General features: G+C 41.0%; 1 protein-coding gene across 1 annotated transcript in view; it reads right to left on the bottom strand.

Annotated features, from left to right (window-relative positions):
* The window catches only part of LOC131471956 (G patch domain-containing protein 8), a 34,079-nt gene that overhangs the window by 5,455 nt on the left and 14,749 nt on the right, over nucleotides 1–13,875 (bottom strand). The window contains exons 3-4 of the mRNA XM_058648784.1: nucleotides 4,576–4,713; nucleotides 914–1,044 (exon numbers count right to left, since the gene is read on the bottom strand). Of these exons, the coding sequence (XP_058504767.1) occupies nucleotides 914–1,044; nucleotides 4,576–4,713 (269 nt within the window). The remainder of the gene's footprint in view (nucleotides 1–913; nucleotides 1,045–4,575; nucleotides 4,714–13,875) is intronic.

Raw genomic sequence — 13,875 nt, 5'->3', positions numbered from 1 at the left:
AAAGAGAATTCAGTTTTTTTTTTTAAATTTCAAGCAAGGATAAGGGTGAACACTTTAAAGTCATTATTAAACAGGCGAATGGGGCACCAGTTGTCAATATAAAGTAAGTCTTTGTGAAGCCTTGAGTCACACTTCAAGGTAAGGCACTGGCTAATAAAGTCTCATTAAACACTTGCGAGAAAAAGGGGCGCTGAGGAAATTATTCACAAAACTTTGAAGATAAACCATCTGTTCCAGGGGATTTGTTATCCTTCAAAAGTCCTACACAGTCATAGATTTCTGTTAGTGATAAAGGGTAATCACACAGATCTATTGCTGAGTCATTAAGTTTCGGAAAATTCTATAATTACTCATTATTCCCTTTAAAATACACATGGGATGGATATAACAGGACCCCAATCTGGCCTCCTATACTACTTTCTTTAAGTTCTCATACAAAGTAATCATTTCTGTTTTGCTCTTTTCTATAAAAGTGATTTAATTGCACACGTCGTGGACGCAGTCGAGTTCATTATGATGTGATGCATTGCTTTGTTACGACGTTTTCATTGTTTCAGGTGTGCAACCCCTGAGGCGAGTTTCATCTTTGAACTTGTTTCATTCATTCTCCATTTTAATTCACTTCTTCTTTTTCATTTCTCACCTATTTATTCTACTCTGAAGCTCCACCTGCTGCACCCACAAATAATCCACTCTCAGAGTGTTAGCAGGAACGTGTCCTGTTATATTTACTTCACCTGTGGCTTATGTAGGCCAACAGAGTGCTCTCACATCCATGGATGCATCCATCAAATCTAGGAAATGTTGACTGGATGTGACACACTGTAACCTCCCTGGACTCCTGCCCCTGGTCTCATTACACACACACACACACACACACACACACACACAGACACACACACCTCCCACTCACCGCTGAGTTTCCTGTTGCAGCTGTGCTAGTTGGTGCAGCCGTCTGACAGCCTTCTCCTGTTTGCGCTGGTCCTTCCATGATTTTGAGGCCACGTTGCGAGCAAACTCCCTTTGCTTGAGGTCCTTCAGCCTCTACAGGAAATGAAAATTAGGGGGCATAAAGGTTGGGACAGAGAAGGTGTGTGTGTGATGCAGGGTGTAGCAAGGAGGAGGGGAGATGTGAGAGTGAGGCAAAAGGGAGAGGAGAGAGAGAGATTAGTTTTATGAAGCTCTCCACTAGCAGCTGTCATGCCAATCATAGACATCATCAGCATTGGGAGATGTTCTCCTCCAAAGCCTATGTCCAATTAACTCCATTCAGCCTGGAGGAAAGCATTTCTCCTCCAACACACAGCTTGAGAACAAACAACCAAACTAGTGAATAGTAGATTACAGATGCAGACTAGATAATTTACATAAATTATCCAATGATGAAGATGCGCTTTTTTGGAGTTCTGTTGGACTGACACGTCTTCTCGTTACCCAGCCTTCTTCAATCCTATCATCACAGCTCAGTTTGAGAGCCTCTGATCCACTGACATCTGCTTTGTAGCTGGAGTGTAGCAAAGATGCTGATTTACTGATGCTGAAATCACACCGTAAATCCCGACAGACAAAGGCATGGCTTGTGATCATTGGCAAAGTAACCATGATGGCCGGGGATTTTCAGATTTTCAGAAAAATGATGAACCATTGTATGCAAGCATGTGTTTGCCCCACACAAACAAACACAGATGCAAAGAACCACAACATACTGGGTGATTTCTATTTGAACAAACTGGTGGGCCATTATCTGCACTGTTGTGCCGAAAATGTAACAGTTAGCGGTGTTTTTCTGTGTGTTTGTATTTGTGTGAGACGATGCATCTGTAGGTGCACAAGTCCTCTAAAGGAAACAGTGATTCATGCCTCTCTGTGGTTTCCTTTTCTGACACACTTTAATCCCTCCTTTATCCATGCTTGGCAGGTGTGTGTGTGTGTGTGTGTGTGTGTGTGTGTGCATCTTGGTGTGTTTTTTTGACTCTGTGTGTCTGCATGTGTCTGAAGGCTAAGGAGGTACTCGGGAGTTTGGAATAGCTGCAGTATTCTGTGCCATCATCCTGCTTTATCTTCCGTCTTATTCTATTTCGCTTCTCGGTACAATTTTAGCTTCTTCCCTCAGCAAATCCACCCATGGCTTATCAACTCAGGATTTGTTGTTTATTTTACACATATTTGTGAACTATCCTGCAGTATAAATTGAAACAGGATTACACCACTCTTACTTTTAGATCACATCCCGTTATTATCCACCCGGATCACACACATACACATGCACACACACTCTCTCTCTCTCTCTCTCTCTCTCTCTCTCTCTCACATATGCACACATCAGATTAGCCCCTCAGACATCAGATTTATTTATACACTCTCTTTCGCACCCAGATCTTCTGCAGGAGCTGACAGTTGTCAGGTTAATCTCTGCTGAGTCCTACACAAGCGCATGTCTTTTTACATTATCACTCAGCGCGTAACATCCCACTGTCAGCTCGCTAGAGACAGCATGAAGTATATGCCAATGGAGCATCAATTGTGGGTCTGTATCCCTTAAACATATGTCTTGAATTGTAGGTGTTTTTTGCACTAGAACTGTGTGTGTGATCACACAAGAAAATCTGCTTGGGTGCAGCGAGGAGCTTTGATGCCAAACTCTTTCTTTGGGAAATATTAATCATGTTCAAGCAGAGACACATGCATAATGAACCAACACGGACGGAGCCAGGAAAGGCGTGGAGGAAGAAAAGATCAGAGTCATTGTAATGTTGCTGTCCATGGCAATGACTGAGAGCAAGAGCAGTTCATAATAGTTGGAGTTTAAGAAGAGGAATCGCTCTCCTTGCTCTCGCATTTGCACTCTGCCAGGTTACTGTTGTCTCTTTAAACAGGTCCCACTGCAGGCAAACCTGTAGCTATATTTAGAGCCACATGAAATATCACACAGAGAGCCATTTTCAGTGAGCACGCTGGGAAGAGATTCTTCTGTCTTATACTTTAAACGCAGGCGCTATTGTTTTCAGTGGCGATGTTGTGTTACCGCTTCTCCCCAACATAATAGTCTCTGTGCTGTCTGTCAAAGCCTCAGTCAATATTCCTATAGATGTGTTAAGGAGTGCTCCAGCGGAGGCAACTGTGAATGCGTACGAGTTGATTGCCCCTTTATTTAAAAAGGCAGCGCAGGTCTGTTGTAATGAGCAATTTTCTGTAATCATCAGTAAATTCAGGTGAAGTGCCGTATTCAGACATGTTTATCCCTGAACCGATGACGAGGAAAGGAGACAGGGGAAAATGCATTCAGCTTCCATTCCCCAAAGCCAATACTCCTGCAGGGAAACTGTCTTCAGCTAGAATTTCATCTGTTGTCTGCTCGGTGGGCAGAGAGTGCATGGATGCCTATGTGTGTGTGTGTGTGTGTGTGTGTGTGTGTGTGTTTGTGTGTGTGTGTCTCAACAGTGCCAGTGGCTACTGTCAGCTCAGTGCCTCATACAGCTCGTTTCATGTGTCTGCCTCTGGCTAAAACAAAGCATTAACACTGGCCTGCAGTTGTCTCAATTCATTTTCAAAGAACAATGACAAAGGAGGAACAATCTTACTTAATGTTTATTTCATGTTGCACAGTGTGGGCGTTCAGAAGAGGCAAGCGGCTCGGCTTGGTTTGGAGATTGCCTGTATTTGGGGATGAGTGTGTACATGGGTAAGTGTGTGTCTGTGGTGTATTTCTGTATGAGTGTATGTCTTGGCATGACAACAGATAGCTGTAGGGTAATGTGTTATCAGCAGAACCTTCAGCATATTAGACCAGAGTGGAGGTTGTGTATGAAAATGGATATTAAAGCAGAACACAGGAGAAAAAAGAAAAACCTGCTCCTGCTCCCAGGCTTTTTCCTAATGGTCCATTGGCCTCATCCTGCCCAAACCAGAATAATAGAATTATACCTGAACTGTGACTAATAGCGTCATATTTAATTTGGTACAAGATGTTGTTTTTTCCCTTTGAAGTTCCAACAAGAGTCATTTGAATTTGTCGCACTGTCCTTTTGTACATGATACATCAAACACAACTGCTCTTAATCATAAATTAGAAACGATAGAAGAAGATAATGTCATGACATTTTAAGTTTGTAATAAACATTTCACAAAATTCCAAAATATGACACACAAGTATACTTTAAAATAAAGAAATAAGACGCTTTCACTGAACCACATTCAGACAGAAGACGGGTTTGGCAGTGAGCAAGTCTTATTCTATCTTATCTTATCTTAAAAATGTTAATCTGTGTTGCGGCACATACAGTGAAAGTTAAGTTGTTCCACCTGTGAGTGAATGTGTGTGTGTGGGCTTATAAGAGATGATGGTTGTCACACTCCTACTCTTACTCGCTTGAAACTGCACCCAGTGGGTGGATTCACATGGAAATATAATGCAGTTTCCCATCAACACGCGCACACACACACACACACACACACACACACACACATATTGCAAAAACAAACCTAAATTCTGTGTCAAGAAATCATAAACAATAGCTGGTTACATATCACACGTTGTGCGTATCTGTGGTGCGGGTGTGTCACATAACACTGTACCTGTTTGTGTGCGTGGTCGTAGGAGTTGATGTGGTTGTCAAACTCCTGGTGTCTGAGGTACTGCTTGTCACACAGCTCGCAGTAGAAAAGAGCCTTCAAATCCTCCAATGAGCAACCCAAAGCCCCGTCTGTACGCTCCTGAAGAAAGACGGAGAGACGGAAGTGCGAGTGTCAGAGGGATCGGGGTGGGAAAGAAAACAGATTTACGATAGATGCTTAAACAAATAGATATTAAGGGTGAGAAGGGCTCGGATACAGAGTGAGAGCAGTTAGGGGTGGGGTCAAAAGAGTGGCAGATTGTAAGCCATTTAGCTTTTGTTAGCCATTTAGAGCAAATCTGCATCCCAGAGACATCAGCAGTAATGGCTTCTACATGTGCTCTGCATAAAACAGCTAAACGGCTTCCCATTAAAGTATGCTGCCTCTGCTGCTGCTGCTGCTGATGCTGCTGCTGCTGATGCTGCTAGAGAATGGACAAAGGCACTGATGAGCTGTGCTTATAGCAATTTGAGCCTGGGGAGACATTTAATACAACCACTATAATAGGAACCTGTGTATGTACAATGAAGGCAAATAGTCTGAGTCAGAATGCAGTTCAAAAGACAATTGTAGCTAACAGACTAAAAAAACCTGAATATTTTACCCTTGACTCTTGTGGCTTCTGGCTACGACAATTTAATTGTAAATGTAATTTACTTTCCCCTTAGAAAAGTCATCTGTAAAAGACACACACACACATCTTCATAAATAGCACATGGACAGACAGATAAACATGAAGGGACAATATTCACAATTATCATCTGAAAACCACACACATACATGTGAAAAGCTTCACTGAAATAATCTCTCTATCCCTTTCTTTTCCTCCTGATTCACATGTTCACTGCTTTGTTATAAATGTATTATACCTTTATTATTATGGCAGGACCAAGGTTATTATAGTTAACAAAAACTAACTAATGTTAACGGAAATAAAAATAAAAACTAGAGTTTAAAATAAAAAACCTGCTGTAAGCCTTCTGTTTACAATGTGGGACATAAGGTGATGCAGGTTAAACATAACATCTGTATTCGGGTTGAGTTGGTTCATCAAAGTGAATCAAACCTCTCGTATTTAATTGGGTTTATTTTTAAGATTGAGCTCCCTGAGACTCCTGGTTCACAAGCAATGTGATTTGTCTCATGAGGGTTATTTATTGTTATTTATGTGATGTTCATGTGTAGCTTTTGTCTGATCTTTACCTGACCTGACACTAACTGCATCCAAACTAAACCTCAGAATTATGCACATTTTGCACTTAAGAAACAAAGAAACCCTAAAACTAAACTAAAACTAATAAAAAAAACACAACTAAAACTAAGCATTTACAAAACAAATGAGCAAAAAAAAACTAGCAAACCTGCTCTAAAAACGAATTAAAACTAAAACTAATGAAACATCCCAAACCATTATAACTGCATGACATATTGATTAGTTTTGATGTTTAGTCAGGTGGTCCAATTTATATAGAAAAAATTAACCTTTTTTTTTTTTTCGGGAACCAACCATGAGACATGAGACTTGTTATGGAAATTCAAAGCATACAGTCCCTGACAAAAGTCTTGTCGCCTGGGTACAAGTTGACCTTAAGTGCCCCTCAAATATATGTCTAATCAATTTTTTTTTTTTACAAGAAATGGCTCATTTCAATCCCAACAGCTTTTGAAGTAATGTTTTGGTGCCAAATGAAACTGCTGAAAAGCATTCTAACGTTCATAGCTTGGTAAAGCCCACTGAGTCAGTTTTTGCAAAGACAAAAGTCTTGTCGCCTTGTCATATGATGCACCCAATCCTAGATTACAGCCTCACCTGTTATCAATAATTGATCAATCAATTAGTGGGTGTGTATAAAAAGAACCCCATCACACCAGACCTTAACATCAACTGCAACTTGACCTCTGACAACATGCCTAAGATTCACCCTGAGACCAAAGCATTGATTATCAAGAGGCTGAAGACCAGATCCACTGCTGAGGTGGCTGACACCTTCAATGTGTCTCAGCGTCAAATACAAAGAATAAGAAAAAGATTTGAAGAGACTGGAGATGTTTCTGACAAGCCCAGGTCCGGCAGACCCCGCAAGAAAATGCAAGGCCAGCCCCTTTTCCACTGCAGCAGAGCTCCACCAGGCCTGGTCACCTCAAGTCCCCGTGTCAACCAGAACAGTTTGTAGAATTCTGTCTCGAAATGGCCTCCATGGTCGAATCAGTGCCCAGAAACCAGCACTAAACAAAAGGCAATTAAAAAAACGTGTGGCATTTGCCAAGGCCCACAGCCTGCTAAAAGGAGGGACACGTGGAAAAGTGGCAGAAGGTGGATTTCTCAGATGAATCTTCGAGATTCACCCAGAAAACAGTTAAGTTTGGTGGTGGAAAAATCATGGTCTGGGGTTACATCCAGTATGGGGGTGTGCGAGAGATTTGCAGGTTGGAAGGCAATATCAATAGCCTAAAATATCAAGAAGTATTAGCTACCTCTTACATTACCAAACATAAAAGGGGTCAAATTTTGCAGCAGGATGGTGCTCCATCGCATACTTCCATCTCTACGTCAAAGTTCCTCAAGGCAAAGAAGATCAAGGTGCTCCAGGACTGGCCAGCCCAATCACCAGACATGAACATCATTGAGCATGTCTGGGGTAGAATGAAAGAGGAAGCATGGAAGACGAAACCAAAGAATCTTGATAAACTCTGGGAGGCATGTAAGACTGCTTTCTTTGCTATTCCTGATGACTTCATCAATAAATTGTATGAATCATTGTCGAACCACATGGATGCAGTCCTTCAAGCTCATGGAAGTCATACAAGATATTAAATATTGATCTCACAGCACCACTACTTTATTTACTGATGTTATGCAGCATATTTTTGTATTTGAAGTAAATTATTTGTTCAATTTTCACATTACTCTCTGTAGGCGACACAACTTTTGTCTTGCCAAAATCTGACCTTTTTGTGTTCATTAAATGATCAATCTTTTTTCAGTGAAGCAAATTTATTTTAGTATATTGAACATGATTTGGGAGGGTTTTAGCTTTCATATGAGCCATTTTTAAAACCAATGGATTAATTCAAAGTTAGGTTATGAGCTGTTTTTTCTACAAAATGGATAAGTGACAAGACTTTTGTCAGGGACTGTATGTATTTTCTATAGATACGTCCCTGATTATCTTCAGAGATTGTTAACTTGTCATTTTGTGGATATAGAGTGGGCTGCCACTTGGTTTTGATCCTCTCGCCCAGTATCATCATCATCATTTTTTTATATGAATGAGTGTGCTTTCATATATGCATGGTAATTCTGAATAAAGTCCCTGATGACCCCTCTTACTTATACACAATACATGCACAGCACAAATGGAATATAGACCTCAGGGGATAAACCTCTTGTCTGCATGCTCACATCAGCCAGAGGGCTTTTTTGGTCTGAGGACAAGTACAGTGTGGAGCACTATATCTGTGTGTACTTGTGCATATGTGTGTGTGTGTGTGTGTGTGTGTGTGTGTGTGTGTTCTGTATTTGTGTGCCTATGCCGTGGTGTGTGTGTGTGTATGCGCATTCATGCAATGCTCTGCTTCAGAATGTAATTTCCCTCAGGCTAGGGGCTGCCAATAAACACTATTGAATTGTGTTCTACACTGACATGATGGGAATTTAATTTGAGGTTGTCACTACTTTTCTCCCCTCCTCTGCTTCCATTTCTTCCCTCTGTCCATCTCCTACTCTTTCTCCCTCTCTTTGCTAGCTCTTTTTTTATTATTGTATCAGCCCCCTTTTTCTTTACCTGCTCTCACCTCACTCTTATTCTTGATTTCTGTACCTCCCCCATGTATCCCCCCCCCCCCACCCCCACCACCTCTATTTGCCATTTTCTCTCACTCTCTCTGGATTGCTCGTTTTCTGTCTTGTGGGCCCCGGGTCATCCTCAGACAGAGTCTATTGGCCCCAATTTGCTTCAGTAATATGCCTGCACACAGGAACACAAGTGTGAGGAAAAGAGAGGGACCATAGCAATGTAGACAAGAGGAGAAATGACCCCTGCCTGCCCTCACACACACATGCACACACACACATGCACACATGCACTCTAACACACACATACTCACACATATGGTAGATAGCTTGTAGTCTCAGAGGGTGTAGAGTAAGAGAGGTTAGAAGAACGACAAGGCTGACTAAACTCTACCACACTTGAATCAACAGACAGGTAACTAATATACATTGATCCTGCTTGTCTGCGTAGTGTGTGTGTGTGTGTGTATTGATCTTCCTGGTAGGCTTAAGTCACGACCAGGAAATGATCCAATCACACAGAGCGGCCTTTCTTCAAGTACTGCTGGGGTGATGAGATTGAGATAATGAATGTTGTGTATTTGTCAACCTTTAGGCGTGTGCACGATTCTATAGGAGCTGTGCACGTGCACGCTCTCATACATGTACTCATTATAGGTGTGTACATGTGAGCTGGTGCATATTTTTGTGCACTATGTTGCCTTTGTACTCCTGAACCCTTCCTTCTCACCTTGTTGCATTCTGTCCCGGTAATTATTTTGAACAGTAATATATGTGGGGGAGAGATGTGAGAGCAAGGGAGAGGAGGGCGTGTAAGAAAAAGCACAAAAGCATCAAAGCAGAATTGCGTGCGTGAGAATTTATCACATTGTGAGGACCCAACTCTGTTTACATCATCACCATCACTGTAAACCAATACAGTATTTTTAAAATGAAAGAAGTTTTAAGGGGTTAAGTAGTAGTTATGGTTAAAGTTCGAGTCAGTCGCCAGGAAAATGTGTGTTTGTGTATGTGCCTATAGATGTGTGTTTTTCCTTATGTCAAATGAACCCTGACAGGTGATTCCTCCCCCTTCCCAGTGAATACTTAAATCAAACACGATTATTTATTTGCTTTATTTGCTTTAAATCTGCACACCTCTTATGAGTTCCACTGGCAAATATGCACACACACACACACACAGAATACATACACACATTCAGCACGCCAACACAAAAGCACACACTTATGCATGCAGAAAGAGCAGAGTGGAGATCTGCAGACCTGAATAGACAGCGATTATTTGTATTATTATGTGTGCGAGTGTTTGTGGAAAGCTGTGGATATGTTTAAATGCTCTGCTTGTCTCTTGTCATTTATCCTCTACTTATAGGGGGAAGTGCCACGATTATGACCCGACTAGGGGCTCATTAAGGAGTTTCAGACGCGAATGCGTGTCATTTTAGAATCTGAATTACAGTGAAAATGAACAGGTCGCATCTAAATACTGCTGTACACATGCAGTCCCTGTCCACACCCGTGTACCACAAACCACCAATATGTAATATATTCATGAAAACCTATTCAGAAAGAAGAGAATGAGAAGAGTGAAATCGCTGGAAGTTGTGCAGATTAAACATGTGACAGCGCCTCACTAATGCATTCACACAGTCATCGCCATTGTGCCCACTGAAACTCTTGGATTTAAAAATATTCATCCTTGTTATTTGTGGCACATGACTCACATGAACAAGCCGACAGTGACTTGATTAAAGCTGGAACCTTGTCACGTGAATGCAATATCACACAGTCAATGCAAATGAACAAGGCATGTTATTAAACTCTAGTGGTTATGAGTTCTAAACTTCTACAAAGGCAAGTACAAAAAACAATAAATATCACTTCCGTTCTCAGAGTGAGTTGAAAAAGGTCAAAGGGCTTCTTGGTTTTAATTTGCTGTCAGTATGTAAACTGTTGTCACTTGTATATGTTATGTTGTATTATAGTACAAGTATTTTATATAATTCAGCTACATGCTGTCCTTGTATGAGCTAAAACGTTTCACTTGTCTCGCTGGTCACTTTCTTGTCGGTTGTAATTAAATATTGAACAACATTTTCATGGATGGCTGGACTCAGCCGTGTGTGTGTGTGTGTGTGCGTGCGTGTGCAAAGTCCCAAAAAAACTCATATTAAGAGGTTTGGGGTTTTTTTCTGGGCAAATTTAATTTGTTTTGTATAGGACACAGTATGCTGAGAGATAATTTAAAGTATATGCTGAAACAAAGGGGATGTCATTTTGGAATAGAAAGGTTTTATTTGTCTGAAGAAGTGAAAAGGCAGATAAAAATAGATTAAATATGCCTGTAAGTAATGCTAGGACAACCCTATGCACCTTGAAATGCTGTTCATGTTTATTAAGTAGGGGTATAGATTAATTTATTTTTTTTGCAGTCAAGGAAAGCATGAATTTGTGCCTCCCAAGACTTGCTGAGATGCAATTTAATCAGATTTGATCATCGTTAACTGCGCTGTAGCAGAAGTCGCAACCGCAATCTTATTCCGTATGAAATTCAAAAACATATCCAGACGAAACAGCTCAGCATGGATTATGAATCCACCAAGAGATTGAAGCTGAGCCCAGTAACAAGACAACTGGTGGTAAGAGATTCTCTCTGTTCAAATACATTAACTTCTGCTGAAAAGAGCTTTCCCTGCAGGCGCTAAGAAAAATAAAATAAAGTAATAACTTAATGAGTGTGGATTACTGTGGAAAATACTGTGACAGTAAATGAAGTTTCAGCACTGATACAAATACAATACAAGGTTATGTGCCATTTAGCATTGTGTATATTTTACAGCCTTGTATTAAACTGCTAAACTGTGTTATATTGCTTCTGGTTCATTTCTCTGCTTCTCCTTTTTTATTAATCGAATACATTGAATCCCTTTATTTTGTGTATTATTTGCCCCGTATTTATTTTATTTACATTTAGTGATTTTAATTGGTTAAGAAATATAGATGAATGGATCTATGTGAAAACAATTTGAATAGAGTGAATGGTTTTAAATAGTTATTTCTCAGCGCTGCCTTTCTTCAAGCAACATTAACGTTGTGGTCTTCTTCCAGTATAAAAATGGAAATGATTTTGTAGAGTGCAGTGTACTGGACAATTGAATACAATTCCTGTAATGCAAGCATTTGTTCAGGCGAGAGGAGAGGAGAGGAGAGGAGAGGAGAGGAAAGGAGAGGAGAGGAGAGGAGAAGAGGGGAGAGGAGAGGAGAGGAGAGGAGAGGAGAGGAGAGGAGAGGAGGACAGGACATGGGGACAGATGTGAAAAAGAGACGTTTATGAATTCAGAGAACTTCTAATTGCTACCGTGCCTTGTGAGAACAATTCAATAAACAATTCATAAGTGTTTATCAAGCCTAATTAAGCCTTTAATTATCCTCTGCTATAATTATCACCCTAACTTGGCCACTGTAATGAATAGGAACAATTTAATTTTTGGCATCCCCCCCCCCCACCATCCCCAACCACCCCCCACAAAAAACAGTTTGCCTCCTGCTCTGTCCCTCCGTCTGTCTCTAAAGTGTCCTGGTGATTCTGTCCTTCAGTTCACAAACACATGTGTTTACGCAAATGGTGGTCTCTCCTTCAAAGGACTGACCTGAGGGCTATATTTTGTTATTGTGCCGTCCTCTAAATCCTGATGACAGATACTTGTGCACACCCGCACAAACACAGACTGCCAAACATGATAGCTAAGTGCCGCTGAGCTTGATGTTTGCAGTCCAAATACATCTCCCTTGACTGCCTTTAATGTGCCTGCATGTCTCCTACCCAGCCATCGAACCATTTGATTTGTGCATGCATCTGCGTGTACGTCCATGCCTTTGTGCTCTGTGGGTGCAACTGTCTGATAGTGTTCACGTGTGTGTTTGTGTATCTCTCAGTTGTTTCAGCCCTCATTGCAGCTGTTAGAAATATGCCAAAAGCAATCGGATAAAGCAAACACAGCCAAAGCCACAGATGCTGACCACAAACGGGGTCTTGCAGTCGAATAAAAAGGACAGATGTGTTTGAACACTGAGCTACGTCATCTAACAAACTGCTGGCAAACTGTTGCAAAAACACTAGATAATGATTTCCAGTGATCCAGTGTCATGATTCTAACCTGTGGATCATCTGTGTTGGTCTCATCCTCGTCCTTTTCTTTCCCTCTCACTCCAAATGTAACCAAATGTTTTGTCGCCTTCTGACCTTTGCGTGTCGAACAGCATGCAAGAAACAAACTGAATAAATAAATGATGAAGAGATTATATTAGCTAATTTGCCTTGTGCCCTTTGTTGCCTCGTCGATATGAGGGGCGCTTAATCCATAAACCCGGGGTCTGCAACCTTTGGAGCAGCCAGTTTGTTTGCATGCAATTTTAAGATCTGGTTCTCTTTTGACGATTTAAAAAAAACATCAAATAGAAGAATTCTGGATTTTAGGCTGTGGAATCTACATTTCAGTCTCACAAAAAAGGATGAGTCTACTCTACCCATGTGAGACGTTATTATGTGACTTCATAAAATTCACTAGGTTATTCCACTATGTATAGATCCTAACCATAGAACATAACCATGCACTTGACAACAGAACTTCCACTCCACCAATTTGTTTTTCGCAAATAAAAGATGGGGGACACTGGCTCCCGAATATACAGCCACTTTAAAGGACAGTGTGTCCACAGAAATAATTATGCTCCTGCAACTACAAGATGTTAACCTCATGCTGACATCGCTCCCACTGGTAATTGAAAGTTTCAGACAAGTCAGCAGATATTACTGTAACAGCTTGGGCTTATGTGTAGACTATTGAATATTTCTCGCCACAGCAGGGAACGCTCCACTCAATGTCTGTGTCTGAAGAGCAGTGCACCCAGACGCTCATTATTACTTTTTAAGATGTTTTGTGGTATTTTTCTTCTGCAAGGATCCAGCAAGCATTGTTGGTATACCCAGGCATGGCCGTATTAGCATTATCTCCCACGATGTAGATTATATAACCAGTGAAGCACCATCTTCGCCATTTTAGTGTGTGTGTGCAAAATTGTTATGCCAAGGAGAGAGGGTTATTTCATTTCAAGAAAATGTAAAAAAAAATATTCTAACTACAGCACACACCACTGATAAAGATTTCCTGCTGACTTGCTCTACAGCAGTTCAGCGTACTCCTGTCTTCTCCACTGAAATAAACGCATGATGACCCCAATCTTCGGCAGGCATTAAAGTAACCGTGGATAAGTGCCACATATAACATCGGTTGAAATAATCCAAACTATCCCTTTAGTGCTGTAAGCAAGCACTTTAACCTCGCGGTCATTGTTGTACTCTAAATCTAATACACCGTCCACACATACAACAAACACAAAATCTGTCACTGACTAAATAGTGGCTAAACACTAAGTGCTTTTTTCATGCTCTGCTTATTGCAGATTTA

The sequence above is a fragment of the Solea solea genome, chromosome 13 (assembly GCF_958295425.1).
Source record: "Solea solea chromosome 13, fSolSol10.1, whole genome shotgun sequence".
Lineage (NCBI taxonomy): Eukaryota > Metazoa > Chordata > Actinopteri > Pleuronectiformes > Soleidae > Solea > Solea solea.
The sequence above is the reverse complement of the archived record's forward strand: the minus strand, read 5'-3'. Positions and strand labels throughout refer to the sequence as shown.